At 42.6% G+C, this 22,021-nt stretch overlaps 2 protein-coding genes and 1 long non-coding RNA gene across 7 annotated transcripts in view; 2 read left to right on the forward strand and 1 right to left on the reverse strand.

Moving 5' to 3' along the window:
• The window catches only part of IL17RB (interleukin 17 receptor B), a 15,111-nt gene extending 10,749 nt beyond the window's left edge, over nt 1-4,362 (forward strand). For 2 of the 3 annotated variants that reach the window (XM_026501043.4, XM_026501044.4), the window contains exons 10-11: nt 1,004-1,102; nt 2,276-4,362. In XM_026501043.4, the coding sequence (XP_026356828.1) occupies nt 1,004-1,102; nt 2,276-2,823 (647 nt within the window). In that variant the 3' untranslated portion in view covers nt 2,824-4,362. The remainder of the gene's footprint in view (nt 1-1,003; nt 1,103-2,275) is intronic. The other variant, XM_026501045.4, reaches the window with a different exon arrangement.
• Nucleotides 3,218-20,987, reverse strand: ACTR8 (actin related protein 8). Of its 3 annotated transcripts, XM_026501040.4 has the most exons (14): nt 20,720-20,979; nt 17,204-17,374; nt 15,844-15,954; nt 15,101-15,205; nt 14,699-14,872; nt 12,588-12,681; nt 12,238-12,370; nt 10,624-10,777; nt 9,730-9,825; nt 8,918-9,058; nt 7,719-7,983; nt 6,818-6,981; nt 5,591-5,779; nt 3,218-4,174 (listed from the first exon to the last, which is right to left on the reverse strand). In XM_026501040.4, exons 1-13 carry the CDS (start codon nt 20,840-20,842, stop codon nt 5,636-5,638), a joined length of 1,875 nt encoding a protein of 624 aa, XP_026356825.1. In that variant the 5' UTR covers nt 20,843-20,979; the 3' UTR covers nt 3,218-4,174; nt 5,591-5,635. The 3 variants fall into 3 exon arrangements, with proteins under 3 accessions (XP_026356825.1, XP_026356824.1, XP_044240854.1); XM_026501039.4 differs by having other exon boundaries at nt 3,218-5,779; nt 20,720-20,987; XM_044384919.3 differs by lacking the exon at nt 20,720-20,979 and adding an exon at nt 20,521-20,634 and having other exon boundaries at nt 3,218-5,779.
• Nucleotides 20,150-22,021, forward strand: part of LOC113256987 (uncharacterized) — a 13,582-nt gene continuing 11,710 nt past the window's right edge. Inside the window, exon 1 of the long non-coding RNA XR_003316778.4 lies at nt 20,150-20,554. This is a non-coding gene — a long non-coding RNA (uncharacterized LOC113256987). The remainder of the gene's footprint in view (nt 20,555-22,021) is intronic.

Below are 22,021 nucleotides of genomic sequence, written 5' to 3' on the forward strand. Positions count from 1 at the left end.
GGTTCAGGGCCCAAGGGGCCCCACAAGCGCCGCCCCATTCGCTGTGCGCCAGGGCGTGCACCTGGCCCATGGGAGGGGAGGGAGTCCCTGCTGCGCACGCAGGGCTGGGGTGCAGGGGCAGAGGTCTGAAGCTACAGCAGACTGAGAACGAAGGTTCTGTGTACGAATTCACTGCAGGATCCTTTATGAAACAGGATACACACAAGAAGGTGGGGGGGATGAACAGTGCAAAATGGGTGTGCAGAGTACGACAGGGACCAGCCCTGGCCTGTGACTAGCTGGTGCGGTCACACAGCCAACATTTGGATAACAAATTAGGACTATTAGCCCCCAAAGTCACGCCTCACTGATGCCTGAGAGCAGCATGTTTGGGAAAACATCTGTCTGCATTTAGAGATGTCCGTGCTCTCATTACAGGAAGACAAATGATAAAATGTTCCCAGAACTAGCCCTGGGGTGGAGTCAAAACAAAGTGTTATTCCTAGAAGCTCAGCTGAACTGACAAGCCAGGTGCCTGACAATCCTGACTTCTGTGTGGGCACAGGGCCTCTGGGTTCCTGAGCTAACCTGACCGACGTGCTTGTGGGGGGCAGCACTACCCCCCATGTTTGTCAGCCTAACAAAATAGCCTTTAAAAATGGCATCTGTGTACTGTGTATTAAGTAATCATGCCCACAATAACATCAATTCATCAAAGAACAAAAAAACTGAATGCAAACCCCGGTTAGCACAGTGAAAATGCCTGTTATGTATGTGGAGTAAGAAGCCAAAGTGATTTGGGGGGAACTTTCTTAACCTCCCCATAGCCCTTTTGAGAATCTAATGAATGGCCTGGCCACTCCGTGGAAAAAGGCACCAATCTGCAGACCCCCTAGAGATATCCTGCCCCTTGGTTTTATAGGAATCTCAACTTCTACAAAGTATAGAGTGAAAATCTTAGCTTCCAAATAGGAGATCAATTTGCTTTGGTTCCACTGAAGGTAAATACACTTTGTTTTCGCAGGCAGAAGCACCCTGGGTAGCTGGCTGCCTCTCCTCCTCTCAGCTCTGCTGGTGGCCACGTGGGTGCTGTCTGTTGGCGTCTATCTAATGTGGAGGCATGGTAAGTGTTCTAATTCGGTTCTTTAAAAAAAACCGAATGAGGAAATAACGCTTTGATTTTTTTTTTTTTTTTTAAAGAAGAGGACTCCCGAGGCAATCACATTTTGGTGTTAGGACAAGAGTCAGGTAGCACTGACGTAATGCCGTAGAGCTCTCCGAAAGTACTGGTACGATGACTGGGCCCCATCTGCCAAGGCAAAGCAGGGATGGGGCCCTCCCAATCTGGGGACTGCCACTGGTTTCCTTTTTACCAGAGGCATCTACAAGCACTGCAATGGGCGAAAGACAGCTAATAATGAATTGCATTTTGCCTCTAATAGGTACTGTAAGCTAGTTCCTACTTTTTAGAAATAATTCTTCCACGGCATAAGAACACCACTCACTTGAATTCATATACTCTAGGGACCTTGCCAACTCTAAAACATCGAGGATTTGAGTACAGAAATCAGAGTATTTATACCGATACACTGAAAACCTCTGCTTCTCCTCTTCTCCACACGGAGACAGATTCTAAATGCACCCTTTGAGTCATTTGTGATGTTGTGGATAAACAAGATTAATCTCATGACCTAACTAAGAAAGCCATGTGGAACTCTGACCTTGGGAATACTTCAATTTAGGGGATATGGTTTGTCCTGTTATTAGTACTTAAATACATAGTTTGTTTTTGAGCACATACAGAATTCCAGTTCAGTTCCAGCTGAAATGGGGTAACAATTAAACTTTCGCAACTACTCAGAAACTTTACCACCTGCAGACAGAGGATGGCCCAATTACCGAGTTGACCTAACTCAAGACGTGATGTGAAGGGCAGTTCAGGCGGCCGTTTGTATAAGACACTTAATACAAGTACAACCACCCACCTAAAACAAAGTACCTCAAACCTAAACAGTCTCTATGAATTTACTTGAAAAGATATGGCTGAAGAGGATCTATTTAGTGATAAGGACTTGGAAAATACATCTTTTTAAGCATCTTTAAGGTTTAAACATCAGTGTGTTTCAGGTGATACGTTCAAAAGGCACATCGGGGACATTTTCCCCTCTGGCAGTAACAATGTCCCTGGTGCTCAGCCAACATTCCCTAGCAAGGGATCATTTATTCATGGTGGTTCAGACCAGAGTGAAAGCCTGTTGTTTGCTGTTCACAGACAACAAATGCTCTCTCCTTACAGAAAGGACCAGGAAGGCTTCCTTCCCTACTACCACGCTCCTGCCCCCCATTAAGGTTCTTGTGGTCTACCCATCTGAAATATGTTTCCATCACACAGTTTGTAACTTCGCTGAATTTCTTCAAAACCACTGCAGAAGTGAGGTTATCCTTGAAGAGTGGCAGAAAAAGAAAATAGCTGAGATGGGTCCGGTGCAATGGCTTACCACGCAGAAGCAAGCAGTGGATAAAGTCATCTTCCTTCTTTCCAATGATGTCAACCCCAGGTGTGACAGCACCTGTGGCAGGCGTGAGGGCAGCCCCCACGAGAACTCCCAAGACCTGTTCCCCCTGGCCTTTAACCTCTTCTGTAGCGATCTGAGAAGCCAGACTCCCCTTCACAAATACATGGTAGTCTATTTTAGAGAGGCTGACACCAAAGACGAATACAGCGCACTCAGTGTCTGCCCCAAGTACCACCTCATGAAGGACGCTCCTACTTTCTGTACAGAACTACTCCGTGTCAAGCAGCAGGTGTCAGCAGGAAAGAAGCTGACGGCCTGTTCCCTGTAGCCCACCCATGAGAAGTGAGGGGCCTTGAAGCCCTCCTACTCCTCCCATTACAGGGGGAAGTATCTCAGATGATTCTGAAGTTTCCTGTATGGACTATGTACAGGGAGATTTTATATACACCTGCTTTATTTAGCAACAGGAATAGGGAGGATTCATAATTAAATACATACACCTTAATCAAAACTTTTATGCCGATAAAACTGTTACAAATACTGCTAACTACTGTAGCATCAACTAAAGGACAGAAACTAAATTTATAATTATAAAGCTAAATCAACTTCATACCTAAAAGTCAAGGAGAATTCCACCGCAGAACTATAACCAGTCTAATGACGCAATGATAGAGCCTCCTCCAGCCCAACATCCAGTCCTGAAAAGCCCATGCACTGCACAGTAAGGAGAACTGTTTATTTCTGTGACATTCTCAACTTAGTGAACACCAAATTTAAGAAAGCCTTTGCGCATTCCCTCAGTAACTTCACAGGTGAAAAACCCTCCATTACATACGAAAGCCATTTTTAAGAAAACAGAATTGGGAGTAACAAGCTGAACTCCTCTTTGCTGACCTGATGACACATTACGCGTCAGGTGTATTATCTGGCACTTGCAGCGGACCCTCCCGCTCTGGACTAGATTCAGGTCCTATCCGATTCTTGTACAGGTGACTTTTAACATGGACACCAACATTCATTACCTGCAGACCTGATGTCTACTTTTGCTCACAGTTACCTATTAGACGTTACTGTCAAGAGTTCAGAGTGTCTTGGTTATTATGGGACTTTTCATTTTCAAAACACAAATAATTCCTGCTCTGTTCAAAGTCAGCCGTCTACAAGTAACCTTTTTATAAATGAGTTATTATAATGGTTTACTTAAATAAAAAAATCACCAGAGAGCTAGATATGTATGGTATTTTAAGTCTTCTGACTTTTCTCTCTGAAAGTATCTTTTTCTTAATGCAGAGGTTACCAAGAGGCCATTTATATTAGTGTGCAATTTTTCTAGGAATGTTTGTCTCTTTCACATAGTACAATACTGAATCTGCCCTAGAATGTGGATCAGCTTCCACCAGGTGACTGTTAAAATGTATTTTTGAAGGGTTAAAACTATCCTCAAAGGGCCATGTCTTATGGATAAAATAAAAATCAAAATAAGAAAGCACAGAGTAAAAGCTCACCATGTCCAACTTCATTAAGTAAACACTTAGTAATGGCCGAGGCAGTATGTTTAATGTGGTTAAGCTCACTTACTTGTCATGACCAGTTTTCACCGCACTTGTAAGTGCTGGTAACAGAAGGACAAGGCTTATGTCAAAACGTGGACCAGAAATCAACTTCCTCTGAATCAACATCTACCAGTTAAAAGAGCAATAGGTTATTATGTAAAAAGACAATGATACACAAAAACACATTCTGCTTTTGGAACTAGGTAGCCATTAATAAATTGTGTTGAAACAGCCCCAAAACATAAATAAAATCAATACAGTATAAATTTATTTTGTTAAAAACTTAAAAAAATAAAAAGCATTCAATCTTCAAATTGAAGGCACATATCTTTAATAGTAAAATTATTTTGTTATACTGATGGACTCTTTGTTCCTTGCCTACTGATCACGTATGTAGGATACTCCTTGTTAATGCAAATGCTCCAGGACCAGCATTTCTCCACGCTCTGAGACTTCTAACCATCCTATTCTTTCTATATTCCACTCTTACCTCCATCTCTTATCCAGCCCTACTTTTGTCTCCCCCTCCGCTATTCCCATTCCACTCCCATCTCCAGTTCTGGATGAGCAGATGGTGGAAGCAGACGCCCAGCAGGGAGTGGCAGGAATCAGGCATTCCCCGAGCTCCCAGGTCTCTGAGACCCCAGGCTGTGCTCACTGACCGGCTTCTGAAAGCCTTCTCTTCCTCTGGCCAGGGGCTCGGAAGGCTTCACCAAGGCCTGGACTACTAGTGCTAACAGCTATTCGTACTTAGATTTTGCTCCAGATTGTTTACAGATTAAGGTCAAATGATCATACTGAGCACAAAGAGTTCCAAAACCTTTCTCTTGATTCTTCAAGTAAAAGAAAATTGGGAGCTTGACGATTAAGCTGGCAGAGATCACAGCAGTCACCTTATTCTTCTGCACAAGTTAACAATTCTAAATTACACCTGAATTGTGTCTCTTTGGCTTTAGGAAGGAAATGTGTTTTCCTTTTCAGTTTTTGTTCTGTTTTGGTCAGATAAGGATTGTTCTCTTTCCCCAAGCCCACCTGAAGCATGTCAAGTAACAAAAGCCAGCCAGCCCAGCCTTAAATCTTTGCCTCTGGAAATCCAGAGCTCAACTGGTCACAGTCTTTTTTGTAATCCAACAGGAAAAGAAAGAATGAACCTTTTCTCTCCCTATTTGGAATTCTAAGAGCACAAGAGTCAAAACAATGTGTGCCTGCCATAACACATGAGGTAAATGGCATGGCCTGACGGTTCTCAGGTACCCGAGTCACACACCCACCCTTTGTGGCTGTGTGAGATTGTCTGATGACACTGAGGTCAACTTAAACCAGGGCGTGCATACGAGAGCCACTCAACAGCAACATTTCACATCATCAGGGAGCTCCTGCGACCCTGAGAAAGGGGCAGGAGAATTTACCACTGAAAAGTTCATATTTATCCATAAATGTCCTGTTGTCCATGTAAAAGTTAAAATCCATTTATTTTCCATGAAACTTAAGCATCTAAGTCAATAAATTAAAATATATATATTCTTTAAGAGTCTTTTATACCAGGAGGCCTGTTTTTGGTCTTCAGTAGTGACTTTCTGCCCATTTTCACCAGACAAAAGCAGCTCGCTCTCGTAACATGCGGACACCAAAGCGCTGCCATTCTCTCTGGTAAACCCACAGTTCCTGGGTGGTGTCCAAACAAGCCAACACGGCCCCTCCTTTCCATGCAATCAGCCGGGGATCCATGTCCTAGAGAAGTGATAAAGGTATTTCAGCAAAAGCAGACAAGACATATACATATCATTTCTTTGATTTTGGGGGTAAAAAAACCCCTGCTGAATCAATACCTAAAAAGCCAGATTTTTCAAGCTGCATTAAAGACTCATCCGTATAGATCTATGAACTACAGACATTTTTCTGTTCCAACTGACAAGAAAACTTTAGTGTATTTATTACTGAACATGCTACTATTCACTGTTAATCCACAAACAGATCCCATATTCTGAAGTTAGAATAGGATAAATAGATACCATAACCCCTTCCTCAAGATTAAAATTAAATATAATAAAAACATCCCCAGGAATTGTTTGTGGGATATAATGAAATACAGATACAATCTCTTTCTAAATTCCAGGGTTTATGTTTCTTTCCAAGCTAATGCAAGGCAAAAGGATCTGTAAAGATGCCCTGGTCCAGGGATCAGCAACAGATCCTTAATACCAAAGCGAAAACTAGAGTTGTTCTGGCCGATGGGAGACCAGCCAGTCTTTTCCTTGCCCCACCCAGTCCTTTTCCAAAGGCATGGCTTTTGGAAGTCAGTCATGTTAGTCTGGAGAGTCTAGCAGGGACTAACAACCAGGACTCCAGGCCCCTAGGCCCAAAGCTCCCTGCACCAAATCTGTGACCTACGGAAATTTTTCCATTTGCCCAAACCCTTAATTAAGAGCTGCCCAGTGGGGCGCCTGGGTAGCGCAGTCGTTAAGCGTCTGCCTTCGGCTCAGGGCGTGATCCCGGCATTCGGGGATCGAGTCCCACATCAGGCTTCTCCGCTGGGAGCCTGCTTCTTCCTCTCCCACTCCCCCTGCTTGTGTTCCCTCTCTCGCTGGCTGTCTCTCTCTCTGTCGAATAAATACATAAAATCTTAAAAAAAAAAAAAAAAAAAAAAAAAGAGCTGCCCAGACGCAACCTCATGGCTCCCAGGATTTTATCTGTCCACATACAGCATTACAATTACAATCAGTCCTGGTTTCATTTGCATATAATCCAACTGCACCGTGAACAACAGACCTTGGGCCTTGTGATCACATCCACATTCTCAATTATTCGCCTGAATGAAGGTGGCATTTTGTTGAGAATTCTGTGCTGCAGAAATTCTTGAGCTTTATGAAACATCAAACCACCTCCCACCACGAGGATGGAACTGTACATCTTCTTTTTCGTATCATCAGATGCTGAAAAGACAATGATATTCCGTCCACTCTTTTTCTCCATACCCACCACCACCCTGGGCCAAGCCACCGCCATCTCATTTGGACAACTCTAAGAGCCTTCTCCAAGATCTCTCTCCAACCCATCCTCAAAAATGCAGACAGAAGAATCTTGGAAAACACCAATGTGAACATGTTGTTATCATACCACCCACTCTGCTACTTGCAGGTTTAGGACCAAAATCTCTACAGGGACCTACAAAGTCCAATGTGGCATGTACACACTGCTTCTCTAGCTTCATCCTGGCCCCTACCCCCTCAGCCACACTGGCCTCCACACAGGCCTCTTCCTCTGCCCAGAATGCCACCCTGTGACAGGCTAACGCCCACTCATCTCCTAGATCTCTCTCAAGTGGCTCTTCCCCAAGAAGGGCTTCCCTGCCATGACTCCCACCCTCCACTTCTTCCTCCTAATAAAACTTCCTTATTAAATCCCTCATTCAGAAACTCTGAAAGTCAGTATCCTTTAGTTTGACTTTGCAGCACCTGTCATAGTTGTAATTTCCCATTTGTGTGGCAATTTAACTTCTTTGGTGTCCTCTAGTAGGCTGTATCTCCAACGAGGCCAGGAACCAATTCCTAATACCCGACAATGCAAGCACAAAGCAGGTGCTCCACAGTTTTTCAATGCATGCGCTATGCTGCACAACCACACTCTAGCTTGAGCCCATTCACCTAACCAGCTCCCCAAACTTGCTTACAACAGCAGTCTATGCTGTGAAGAATGGCTTTATCCAGGCCCAGGGCTTTCCCTTCAAACAGCGAGATGGCAGTCTTCCTGGACATCAGTGCTGTGAGAGCCTCCTCAGATTCATTGCCAGCCATCAGACAGTCTCCCTGGGAGGATCCCAAATCCACCTCCTGGGCATGGAGTCTTTCTGGAAGATCAGAAGACTGGCCACGAAGATCCCCTTCAAATCCAATGGGTTTGGATGCAGACTTTCGGTCAGCAGTGGCTTTGGCAGACTTTAAATCAATCAAAAGGACAATCAAGTGGATGGTAGACTATAACAGAACACTGCTGATGTTCTCCAGCTAGACCCCACCCCTCACTACTACACTCTTTACACTACTATAAAGCAAAGGTCCATCACTGTGGTGCAGAGGGAATGCATGCTAGCATATAGTCAACCACCTGGACCCACTCCCAGATTACCCGGGAGTGAGACGTGGTGTACAAAAGATGAGGATGTGCTGACAATTCCAAAGCAGTCACTGGCAGGCAGGCAGGGCAAATCTCACAACCTTACTATCACTGGTTGGATTTTAAAACTGAAATGTCAGCGTACAAGGACATTTCCCCCTTGCACAGAGTTCTTAAGTGGAGTATTTCAGCAGGATTCTTGTGCCTGTGTCTATTATGGAATCCTCATTTTCAGACCTTATCTAACCACATCATGCTCAGGAACAAGGACTAGAAAAGGTTTAAAGCCCTCCTCCTTCCATCATGAGCTGCTGTTTTATTGGCAGGTAAGAGCTTTAAGCTGTCTGTGCCCCTGCATCAGACATCCTACTACTGGGATCATTAGCTCTGGACAAAAGAATTCAGCTTTTTGCCTAGACCACATATTGTTTATTATAATTTTTAAAATAAGTGAGATTTTACTAAGAATATTCCCTACTGAATAAACATTCAAAAGGAGATCAATGTATATACCAAAAGGAAGTATCTTCATTAAACTAACTTCTAAATGTGTGGACTGGTATTCTGAAAATTGGATTAATGTCTGCTGAACGAAGAAATCTGTCATCTGGATTTCAAATTTAGACTTCATTCCATCTATCGTTCTAAAAACAGTATTAGCTTTGGTCTGCAGTGACTACAAGGATCCATTAATGACAGGCAAACTTCTCCTGCAGGGGCAAAGCTGTCCCCTCTCACGCCAGAATCACGGCAGACCTGCTCCTGCTTGCTCTGCGTGGCCAGCAGGTAATGCTCATCATGAGGATCCTCAGGGTCACCCTGCGATCTGTGCTGCAAAGTTGTCATTTTCTGTCCGACAATTCCAAAAGTTGCTGGGTAAAACAAAGCCATTGGAGCCTGTGCATGGAAGGAAAAAAATGATCAACCAAGGACACTGCCTTCTGAAAAAAATGATCCATTAAATTCTGTTCTTCCCAAAACAAAACTGGCAAATCAGATCCTAAAAGGTACACGGAATAAGTATTCTCTTTTGGGAGTAGCATGATTTCTTCATTGCACAAGAGGCCAGAAAACTAACAGAAATCATCCAATTGAGCGAGTGATATGACACCAGAGAGAAATGTCAAAGCAAATGTAATGCAAGTGCCGGGGTGCCTCGGTGGCTCAGGTCATGATCTGGAGGTTCCAGGATCAAGCCCCACGTTGGACTCCCTGAGCAGGAAGTCGGCTTCTGCCCCTCCCCCTGCTCCTTCTCACTCTCTCTCTCAAATAAATAAAAATTTTAAAAACGTAATGCAAGTGCCCAATAAGCTATTTTATATTTTACTAGTTAGAACAGTACTCCTCTCTCTAAATAATAACTAATCATATAGTGGCTAATTAAAAAGATGGTCCTCAGATCTACTTTAATCTGTATTCTATTGGTGGCTTAAAAGCTGTTTTAGAAGACAGTCTAAACCAGTCAGCATTCTGACCTCATGAGGTGTCAGACAAGTACACGTTCTCTCAGTCTGACTGAACCTGGCCAGCTTTCTTTCTGCCCATGAAAATATATACTCGTATATTACCTGGAGTTTTTCATCTCCTAATCGAAACTGGTAAAGTAGGGCAGGGGAATCTGGATGTCGAATCTGAAACTCATGATCCTGAAGTCCAGAGATGTCCTGATTCCAGGAAAAGATGCTGTCAGTGAACCAGTAAAAGTGGATGTGAACTCCTCAAATGACAATTAAGCCTCTCCACCATCTGAATATCACCTATAACAAGGCTGCCCTGCAACTTGCTACCATTTCTTTTTTTTTCCTATTTCAACTGGAATTTAGTAAAACAAGAGTCCAAATGGACCTTGTTTCCCTTTTAACACTTCTCAAATTTCTACCATCTGCATTTTTTTCTTCGTTATCGATAAACACTAACGTAAACAAGGACCCAAATCAATAAGCCAATTCCCTCAATAACTGGGAAATGATACCCAGTTGTAGGTTTCTCAAAATTTTGTTATGCAGAATTAGACTGCTTGAAAAAAAAAATTAGACTGCTTCAGGGAAAAGAAAAGGTCTGAAACAGAAAGCATAAAAAGGTAGGAATCCACATACAGCAATGGTAACATGTTGACTGTCCACGACACTAAGAAAGTGCTTCAATTGATGCCATTTGATTAAATGTCCATACGTGTACATCCATTATATCTAAAGGTTTATCTTCATCTTGATCAAAGATCCTAAGGAGACAAATCTGCTAAACACTTCCTTAAAAAAATCAGCTATATTTTCCAGAGCCTGAGACACATCCTAACAGCTCTGACCTTACCAAAACACTCTCACTCCTGAACTTCAACTTCAAGACTCTTTCAACTTGGGTTGAAAGGGTAGCACGATACTATTATATTTTTAATTGCCTTTTAAATATCTTAAATTTTTCCTGGAAACAAAAATAAGCAGCAATTTGGATTTTGCTCCCACCTGATCTAAATGACAGAAAGTTTCTTTAAGGTGCTGCAGAAGAAGACAATCCATTTTATTTGTTAGCTGGCATTCTCTGTAAGGGAACCCGGCTCGCTGCATCAGCCAGTAGAAACACCTTGACACATCAGACCCCCCATAGGCCAGACAGAGCCTAGAGTTAAAAGAAAAGGCAGGTGAGTAATCTGTTAGTCAAGAGGGGCGCCTGGGTGGCTCAGTCGTTAGGCGTCTGCCTTCGGCTCAGGTCATGATCCCAAGGTCCTGGGATCGAGCCCCGCATCGGGCTCCTGGCTCAGCGGGAAGCCTGCCTCTCCCTCTCCCACTCCCCCTGCTTGTGTTCCCTCTCTCGCTGTGTCTCTGTCAAATAAATAAAATCTAAAAAAAAAAAAGAAGAAGAAGAAGAAAAAAAAAGAAGGTGTGAAGGGCATTTCAAAAACTCAATCAGGCACAGTGAAATGAAACATAACAAGTCTCAAAAGATGTTTATGGTAGGAATAAAAAATGAAAGGACAGGATGGATGCATGGGAGGGAGAAACGGAACTCTAGCAAATAACCAGTCGTGGGCACCTAGCAGCAGTCATGCTATTCGCAAAAAGTTTCCAAGAAACAAAACAGCCACGCCTAAATGCAACTCATTTCTAAGTCACATACGATAGTTGTTTGCCTGTCTATACTCACCAGTGTATCAAGTTGACAGGCTGTGACACCATTAAGACAAACTCACAGCAGAAAACTTTAAAGAGTATACTAACTAACTGAATGGTATGTTATTTTAGAGGTGGGAGACCTGGGCCCAGTGTTTTCTCCATATTCTGAGAACCAACAGCACTAAGTAATACAATGGATGAGCCAAATTAACATATACTGAGTTTCAGAATGCATCATAATTTGGGGTGGGAGGCAACAGATCAACCTTTCTTATGGACTGCTTAGGGTCTCTTTTAAATGTCTCTATACCCTGCATCTCGAACTACCTATGTGAGGGACAGGAAGAACTACAGCATCCTGAAGAAGCCATCCTGGGAGCAAAAAAATGCTGCAGAGAACCTGTATGTGCACTGGCTGAGTGTGCTTACCTGTGCTGGCCTTGTCTCAGGAAGGACAAGCAGCAAACCTGCTCCTGAGAGTTATTTTATTACCTCTTGTATCAGTGATGACATCATGAAGGGACTTGACCAGAAAGCTACTCATCGCTCACTGAACAATTATGACAAAAGCAAATACAATGCTAGAGAATTCAAACCTGAAAACCTCTTTTCCCCAACATGACTTGCCTCCATAAAGCTTTGTCGTGAGCATGACTGGTATCTCTCCATCACACCACAGCGAGACACAGAACTGATATATATACTGCCTCTGGGGGAAAGCACACAATGCAAGCTAGGATTTTCAGGAGCTGCTGATGTGAACTCATAGTAGAGAGTTCTAACAGGAAGGATAAAATCATTGGTTTATGGCCTTGCTAGAATCTGCACATTCACAATCTGGGTTTCCTATGCAAACTCTGAATATATAATTCCTTATAAATTTTTTTTTTAAACTTGTGATGCTTTTTGGCTGAACAGGCTGTGAGGGGAGAAGGAGCAGAGAACACAACCCTCCAAGGTCCTTACCGAGTATTCCGATGAGAGACTCCATCCTCCACACAGCACACGCTCGTCTTCTGGTCTCCAACATCTACAATACATGTGCTGCTTAAACCACTTCCAAAGGTGGCACACACAGACTCCTGATGCACCACAATCCCTGAAACACAAAAGCAGAGGAGCAATCAGCTAGGGAGCAGTAAAGATCCTAAGACAAATCATCAATTAAAGTCTGGGAACCCCTAGGCAATCGTCTAAACACAGCTGATCCTCTCAGAATAAGCATTTCAATAAAGCAGTGAATTAGATTAACTTTGTCAGTAAAAAAGAAAAACAATCTCATTTCAAGTAGATTTCTCTGGAATATCCAGACATACCTGAAAAACCCATCTTCATTAGGATCATATTCACTAATTCTTTCACGTGCTGTTTATTATATATATCAGGAATTAGCAAGATACATCTATAATACTAAAAAAGAAGAACAAAGAAAAAAAAGAGAAAATGGTTAATACTAAAGTTAGGTCAAAATAAATGTCACTACACTTGTCTTCAGAGAGGATTCTCTCTAAAGGATGACAGCAATGGTTAGAGGGCCAGAACAAAAGCTCAAACCTCTCTGCTATCTTTTAGGTTTAAAGAAAAACAGAAAATATTGAAGCTGTGTGTGTTTTTTCCCCTTTAAATTACTAAAAACCTGTGAAATGGTATCACAACCCCAGATTTCAAGATATACTAAAAAGCTATAAAAATCAGAACAGTATGGTACTGGCACAAAAATACACAGATCAATGGAATGGAACAGATTCCAAAAATAAACCTACACTTATATGATAAACTGATCTTCAACAAAGGAGGCAAGAATACGCAATGGGGACGGTGCTGGGAAAACTGGACAGCTACATGCAAAAGAATGAAATTGGACCACTTCTTACAGCATGCACAAAAATAAACTCAAAATGGGTTAAACTCATAAATGTGAGACCTGAAACCATAAAACTCCTAGAAGAAAACATAGGCAGCAAGTTCTTTGACACCACCCCTAATCTTTCTAGGTATGTCTCCTGAGGCAAGGGAAACAAAAGCAAAAATAAACTACTGGTGTTACATCAAAATAAAAAGTTTGCACAGAGAAGGAAATCATCAACAAGCAACCTACTTAGCTGGGAAAGATATATGCAGATGATATAGGGGCTAATAGTGAAAATATATAAAGAACTAACACAACTCAACACCAGAAAAACAAATAATCCAATTAAAAAAATGGGCAGAGGACCTGAATAGACATTTTTTCAAAGAACACAGACAGATGACCAACAGACACATGAAGAAATGCTCAACATCACTCATCATCAGGGAAATGCAAACCAAAACCACAATGAGGTATCACCTCAAACTGTCAGAATGACTACTATCAAAGAGACAAAAAATAATAAGTGTTGGTGAGGATGTGGAGAAAAAGTGAGAATCTAAATTGGTATAGCCACTGCGGAAAACAGAATGGAGATTCCTAAAAAATTAAAAATAGAAATACTGCACAACCCAGTAATTCTACTACTGGGTATTGCCCAAAGAAAATTAAAACAGTAATTTGAAAAAAATACATGCACACCTATGTTCACTGCAGCATTATTTACAATAGCAAAGATACGGAAGCAACCTAAGTGTCCGTCAACAGATAAATGGATAAAGGAGATGTGGTACATACATACAATGGAATATTACTCAACCATTAAAAAGAATGAGATCTTGCCATTTGCAACAATATGGGTGGACCTACAGGACCTTATGCTAAGTGAAATAAGTCAGAGAAAGAGAATTACCATACAATTTCACTTATGTGTGGAATCTAAAAAACAAAACCAATAAACCAAAAAAAGCAGAAAGAGAACCATAAATATAGAGATCAAACTGGTGGCTGCCAGAGTGGAGGAGGGAGGGGGATGGGCAACATGGGTGAAGAGGAGTGGGAGACAGAGGCTTCCAGTTACAGAATGACAAAATCATGGGGATGCAAGCTACAGCATAGGAAATGTAGTCAACGGTAGTGTAACAGCACTGTATGGTGACAGATGGTAGCTACACTTGTGGTGAGCACAACATTACGTACAGGGTTGTCCAATCACTGTGTCGTACACCTGAAACTAATGTAACATTGCGTGTCAACTATACTTCAATTGAAAAACAAAACAAAACCTGGTGAAATTAAAAATAAGACAACAAATGTGAACTGAAAAAGGTCCAAAGAGAAGGCATAAACATGAGCAAGCTTGCTGGTTGCAGAGCAGTAGATAGGGACACCACAGAAACAAACACAGTAAGAAAAAGAAATCACCAGAGGTGAAGTCAGTGAAGAAGGAAAGCTCGCCTAAACACCTTAAGGCTGAGAACGCTTCAAGGACACTAGATTACAAGCAATCCAGTAATGTGTACTTTTACTGATCAAGAATCTTAAAGCCAATCCAAGTAACTGGGAATTTTAGCTCACCTTTAAATCTTTCAGGGGGATTTCCAAGTATTTTTGGATTGCGTGAGACCATATTACTTCAATATCCGCCAGAACGGCTGTAAGGGAGCCCCCAGGTCCCGGGTGAATATTTAACTGACCTCTTCTGATAGGCCAGTGAATATTGTAACAGTCCAATGGATTAACGTACAAGGCCTAGAAAAGACGGGGAGATGAATACATTGTTAAAATTTCTGTTGGGTGTTTTCTGGATTCACACTAAAAAATCTAAGGCCAGAGTATGATTAAGATTTGCTGACTATTCCAAATGTTGAGAGTGGAGTATCTAATATCCCAGGAGCCTGTGTGAATATCTGGGCCCGCAAGGAAGATTATGAATTCTAGGAAACAACTAGAACTGGATGGCGCTGAGAAGTTCCCTACCTCTTCTCCCACCAAAAACTCCGGGTGATGAGATGTGTTTGTCCACTTATTTCCAGAACAGTGATCTAAAATTGCAGGTCGCATCTGCTTGTTGTAGGAGCGTGCCTGAAACAAAGGAACACCAGAAAAGTCTCTGAAATTATGTAAGAACAAAAGAAGAAAGGAGAAATGTAGTATGAGTCCTCTTTTCTCCTCTCTCATAGACCAGATACAGTAGCAAAATTTAATCACAAATCCTAAATATTTGGCAAAATACTGACTGGTCACATAAAGATTCTCTTGACCTTTTCCAAAATTGTGATTTTTCCCGTGGTTTTAATATCTATGCTGTGATTCATAGCCAGTCCAAAATTAATACTACACTCTGTTTAAAGCTGAATATACATCTACATATCATACCAACTCATGTCCATTTCTAAGTATTTTTTATTATATTAAAATGGCAAATATAGTAAGAATATTGCTTCCCACCAAGATCCTGGGATTGTACACTTAAGACTCTCAGGTAAACTATAAATTTTATCAACCTGCCACAAGAAACACCATCTTTTAAATTACTCAGCTTGCCCAAGCACTTGTGACATTCGTTTGCGTATTCTGTAGCTGGTTATGAATGGTTTTTCTCCTTTTTTTAAGGAAATCCCATCTTTAATTTGCATAATGAAATCAAGAGAGCACATGAATAGCACTTATGACAAAACAGCAGTGACAGAATGAATCTGAAGAAAGAGTTAAGACTGAACCTGTTCAGGGGACACGGGAATCCGTCTTGTACCATTTGACATCTTTTTAGACCATATTGCTTGATCCACCATTTTAAGGCCATTTTGTCTTTGTTCATTACTCTCTGGTTTCTGGGGGGAGGGAGGGAGTGAAAGATGAGAAGCACAAAGGATTTAGTAAAAAGAGAAAGCAATGTGGCAAACTACTGATTTAATCCATCAAGAGGAAATGCTCCCTCATAAACAAGTAGCAGCATTTCCTTAATCTTTGCCATATGTATCAATCTTAAGAATTCAAAGTAATCTTTTTATTCTTTATAAATAAAGAAGTCAGAAAGGAACCCTCACCATAAACCACCTATTTGCAAAAATCTATAACCTCAAGTGAAGTTTAAGTGATAAAATTGTTAATGGCACGAAGCACTGGAGAGCTACTTAGTATTTACAAGTATTTTAGAGACTTTTCCAAACATCTACATAATTCTCCTATTTACAATTTTGTAACAATGTTATATTCACTTGGGTTATTTTGTTTATTCAGCAGGTATTCAAGTCCCTGTGACATTGTAAAGAACACATCTATAAATATCTCTACGGAAAAGTTACTGTTTTCTATCAACTTTTACTCCTGAGATTTATGTAGACAGGTAGAACTATAAGATCCAAAGATAAAAATGGATTTAGACTCTTATATCCTCAAGTTACACTTAGATTAGAAATGGACATAGGCAGTCTTCCAGTTATGCTAAAAAGTGGAACCCTAAACCTTACTAACAGAAGTACAGAAACTTCAAGTTCCTAAAACTATCTTTCATCTAAAACTTAAATGTGGATTACAATGCAATATGCATATTTTAACACCTACCATGAAAAATTTTTCTGATAATTACCATCTGCAAGGTAGGATAAAGTAAATGCTAACTGCAAGGATACATACAGTCCTGCCTTTGAATTATAATTTGATCTAAGATTGTAGGAAGTGATTATAACAATTCAATTTGCTTATGGATTAAAAATACGAACTCAATATAAACTATAAGTATCTGGAAGAGAAAAATACGGCAGTTAGTTAAGAGGCCTTAATGCATCATTTTAAGTGAGTGACAATTCTCTATCTTCCATTAAAAATCACCTTCATCAAACCCAATTCATATTGATGGATTAAAAAATTTTGATTTGCTTTCGTCAGAATTATTTCTTTACAATCTAAAACCACTAGCTCAAATGAAAAATGCTATTTGTAACCCTGAATGTTATTATTTTAAAACACATTAAAGCTATGAAGATGTTAATTCAAGTACACATAGTATACGTGAATGTCTAAGCTCCCCCAAGGAAACAACCTTGGGCTTTCTCTCCAGATCCTCCATTTCTGGCTTACATTTAGTCCTTCCCTTAGGAGCCAGTTGTCCTTATATAGTGGCTGCCCTTGTTGTTTGTGTCTTCGTGCAATGACATGAGGAATGCTAGCAGGAAGTGTGTCTGTGGCTCGACCAATCCTTAAGGTTGTTGAACCTGGATGTATGACAACAATGAAGTTGCTCTGGATTTGCTGCAAATATAAAACACAGAAGTGTGACCTTAGTAAATAATATACAGGTAACAAGTTAAATAACATACAGGTAGCAGGCTAGACTAAGAAGTTAGTTTCCTGTAATGACTATCAGACTCATAGGTATCAAAATAATTCAGCTCTTTGAGAGGCACCCAATTATTGCTCCCTGCCTGAATGCAAACTCAGTTCGTATTTCTGTGCTCCCAGCATCTGACTCACACTACACAGGTCAACATCTGTTTAAATGAACGAAACCATAATTATCCAATGCAAGTTAATCTACAATTACCGAGAATTTCTGTGCCAGGTATCGGTGGAGGGGGGGTTACAATGGTGACCAAGACAAAATCCTGACCACGAGGAACTTTCAGTTTACTAGGGGAAACAGAAAAGGAGTAAGTGTAGGGAATACTATGCCTAGAGAAGTGCAAGCTAAATCTGAATCACCTAAAGATGCTTGTAAATAAAAAACTAGACTCTAAGCCTCCAGTACAAATTTTCCGATTCAGAATTTCCAGGGAGGGAGCCTAGAAATCTGCAACTTTCAAAAGTTCCTGAGGTGATCAGTATGATCACTCAGGTTTGATAACCACTGGTTGAACAGGTTAGGGAAGAAATTCACGTAAGCACAGAATTATTGTTTTGTAATGCTGGAAAATAACGCTTTATACATCAACCACTTCTGAGTGTGCGCATAAACCACATTTTGGTCATTGTTTTTAAAACACTTTACCCCTTGTTAGTTCTGTGCTATTCTTCTAATCTGGCAAAAGTTTGGGGTTAAAATGCCAGAGTTCACAATTCTGTCCTCATAGGTCAGAAAACTTTGCTGTATTCCACAATCCATTCTTGGGAAATGGTGAACAAGAAATGACAAAGCAGCACATATCAGGACAGGGGAGTGATTACTGTGGGCTTTATTTTTAGATGGTAATTGTTTCAGATCTATAATTTGCAGGGGGGGGGCAGAACATAATCTGAACTATTGGGGGAATCTTTACCTCGTGAACTTGTTGAGGGACCCGGAGTTTCAGTAGAGAGAAAGGGAAGAAGGGATGCTGACGATCCCTGTGACAAAGGATCCCTCTGTGGAGAACCACCATTCCTGCATGACTCCTTAGCCTGCACCTACTTTGCCCTGCCCTGTCCTTGAGCTACAGTTGTGTGTTCTTGCATGTCTCCATTTAAAACACTTCCATAGCTTGCCCATAAGATAAAGTCCAGAACCTGTAAGATCAAGATCCTGTCTACTTCTCTAGCCTTACTTGAGAACCACCTCCTTTCCGGTCTCTTTAATCTTCCCAACCTAGATCTCTCTTGATTTCTTAACACACCATGCTGACTTCTAGGTCTTCACACAGGTAACTCTCTTTGCCTGCCACATCCTTTCTCCCTGGTAAATCTTACTTCTCTCTTTAGTTCTGAAGTTAAATGTCACTAGAGTAGATTTGCTTATCCCCCTGCAATATAATTTTCATGGCACCTGTCATGCTTGTAATTATTTACTGTCTGCCCTCCCAACAGACAAAAACCTCCCTGTAAGAAGGGATCACTTCTGTCTTGTTCACTACTCTATGCCCAGTGCAAGGGACACAGGAGCCTAGGAGGTGTTTGCTGAATGCACCTCTTTCACATGGTTGGCATGATGTTAAATAGTACTTCCAAAGCTTTTCTGTGCTATGGCAGACATCTGCCCAGTAGATTGGGGTAAAAAGAGGAAGCTGCTTGCCGTCAGGGATACTTGTACCTCATTTCCAGCACACAGGTTGCAGCACAGTGACTGGAAAGCTCTGGGGTTAGTAATGGCAGTTTTCCAAAGTGTAAACAAATATTTTTTAATAATTACATACTTATTTTAACACATCAGGAAAAATAGCCAGTACACCCCACAAATCATTTCCCGAATACTAATGCTTAAATAAGACTGAGTAAAAAAGTTATTAAGCGAATAATGGATATGAAAAAGCCACAGAGAATATGGGAAAACTAAAGGGTGTCCTACAACTGACTGAGGTTAAGGAAATGCTGCTACAATGATTAAGGGCCCAGGCTCTGGATTCACAGACTTGGCTTCAAATTCATACTGCGCCACTTCTTTGCTCTGGACGAAGTTCCTACCTCATAGAGTTATTGTGAGGATTAAGTTAGTTAATCATGTAGCTAGGAGTCTCGCGAGCTCTTTCAAAGTTCTCCACTGCCTTCCAGAAGAGAGCAGACTCTTTGGCTTTAAGACTCTCACGATAGGCTTCACTAAGATCTCCAGTGTCACCTCTTGCTCCTTCTTCCTTACTTCCAAACATCCTCATCACCAAAACTTCATATCCTCTTCTGGCCCAGGTCTCTTCCACACTGTTCTCCTGCCCTGAGATTCCCCCTGGCTAAGTCCTAATCATTCTTCAGGTCTTGGTCCTGAGGTCACTTCCTTTTAAACCGTCCCAGGCCATCAGGGCCAGAGGAGGTACCTGCTGTGTGTGCCCAATACTCCCCTATGGCCTTCTGCACTAGCCCATTGCACACCATGCCCTAATACCTGCTGCCCCACACCCAACTGTGAGCTCTACCCTCCTGCCTCCCACTCACAGAATGAGAGAATCCTAGAGGGTGGGAACCGGCAAGGCCCTTAAAGACCATCCAGTCCGCTCCCTCAACTAGATGGGTGGAGAAACTGAGGCCTGTGCAACAGTAAGAACCACCCTCGGGGTTTACCGGGACCGCCAGGGGGCTCTACCTCCTACAGCTGCCTGGCCAGTTGGGTGTTACCCTTAACCCATCCATCAGTGAGAGGCTGCCTCAGAGATGTCCAACATGAAAATTCTGAGCATTTCAATGCCTCCTTACTTTTGCTGTGAATTTGCCCATTTTCCTACGGGAACGCTGATTTTTTTTTCACTGATCAGAAAGAATACACACACACACACACACACACACACAGGTCCTTCGCCTGCCATGCAACCACAATTTTTTTCTGGTTAGTAGGATTTACTCTTGTTCTGGTTTTGACACACAAACTCTTCATGTTTATTCAGACAGTCGTCTGCCTTTTTTCCTAGCGTTATGCTTGAACTGGACTCCACTACCTGAGGTTTCCTTCACAAAGGAAAACGCCTGTCCCGCCAACTGTCCCTGCCCGGTGCTAACTCTACCTGCGGTCACTGACACCCCACGGCAGCTTGCAAGGTAGGCGAAAGCCCGGTCCGGGTTCGGCGGCGGGCCGGGGAGGGAACTACCCGGGAACCAGCCACCACAGCGTGGGGGACCGGAAGCCTCGCGTCGCCGCCTGCTTCCCCTCCCCCGCCCGGCCGGAAGGCTCTCACCGAGACCCGCCCCGGTGCCGCGCCTCACCTCCTGCAGCGACTCCGGCACCAGCGCGGGCACAATGGGTCGTTTCACGCCGCGCTGCTCTTTCTCCTTCTCCCCGCCCTTCTCCTTCCCGTTCTCCGCGTCCCCCTTCTCCGCCTGGGTCATCCCGGCCGCGGACGCCTACCGGCCTCCACCCTCAGGGACACGCCGCACCCGCCCGAGGTGGAGGGCCCCCGCGCACGCGTACCCTCCCAGCTAGCTGCCGGGCAACCAAGATGGCCGCCGGGCAGTCGCCCGGGAGACTTCCGGGAAGACGGAGGGGCGGAGCCGCCCGGAGGAGGAGGACGGGGCGGGGGTGGGGCGTGGATGGGTGGATGTTGCTGTGATTGGTCCTGGCAGTAGCATGCCCACAGCTGACTTGTTTTTATTTTGAGCGCTTACGGAGGAGCAGCCGGTACCAGCCGGCGCTTCGCTCACACCTGCCTGTTCCTGGCTTCCCAGACCCCGTACATACTCCTAGTTCTCGTACTGTGCTGGTTATGCTCAGTACAGCCTCTGACGTTAAGGAGTTCTTGAGTTAGGGCGCCTTACTCCACACCCCTTGGATGACTTTATCCAGTTTCATGGATTTACATATGAAGATAACTCCCAAATACGTGATTCCAGTCTGGAAGTCTCCCTGAGATCCAGACTGATAACCAACTGCCCATTTGGTATCTCCATTTGGATGTCCACAAGGCACTGCAAATTTAAATGAGCCCAAACTGGAACTCTTGATCCGCCCTCCCCCCTACCCCAAACCCTACTGCCACTTTCACCATCTCAGTAAATACGTTTGATTCTTCAGTTGTCCGAACTATCGGCAAATTCTGTAGTCGTCAAAATATATCTTCAATGAATCCACTTCTCCATTCCTACTGCTACGACTTAGCCCAAACTACTATCATCACACCTGGACTACAACAGCCTCTTAAACCAACACCGTACTTGTCCTCCTGCAGTCTGTTCCTAATTCGGTTGCCCAAGTGTCAAGTTTTAAAGCATGTAGTTAAGACAACCAGTACTATACACCCAGCACTCCATTTAATAACACCAATGAGTTATCTCAAAAATTAAACCCATGCTTTACTGTTTCCCCTTGCTCATGGAACAGAATCTAAACTAATCATAGCCTAGAAAGCCATTCCTAATCCAGTCCCTGCTACATCTCTAAATTCACTTCATCTCTCTCCTTCTGTTGGCATTTCCAGTGACACATTCTCTCAGCTTCTCAGACATGCCAAGCACTTCCCATCATTGAGCCATCACTCACATTGCCCCCCTTGCCTTGTGTGTTCTTCCCTC

This window comes from Ursus arctos, unplaced genomic scaffold (assembly GCF_023065955.2).
Source record: "Ursus arctos isolate Adak ecotype North America unplaced genomic scaffold, UrsArc2.0 scaffold_14, whole genome shotgun sequence".
NCBI lineage: Eukaryota > Metazoa > Chordata > Mammalia > Carnivora > Ursidae > Ursus > Ursus arctos.

Bases quoted from the DNA above. Each gene is read 5' to 3' on its own strand.
- ACTR8 (XM_026501039.4), bottom strand. From the start codon at position 20,842: ATGACCCAGGCGGAGAAGGGGGACGCGGAGAACGGGAAGGAGAAGGGC. The intron at 12,682-14,698 runs GTGAGCTAAAAT...CTTCTTTTTTAG, and splicing joins TCCCCCTGAAAGATTTAAAG to TATTATAGATGTATCTTGCT. The intron at 12,371-12,587 runs GTATGTCTGGAT...TTTGTGTTTCAG, and splicing joins AATGAAGATGGGTTTTTCAG to GGATTGTGGTGCATCAGGAG.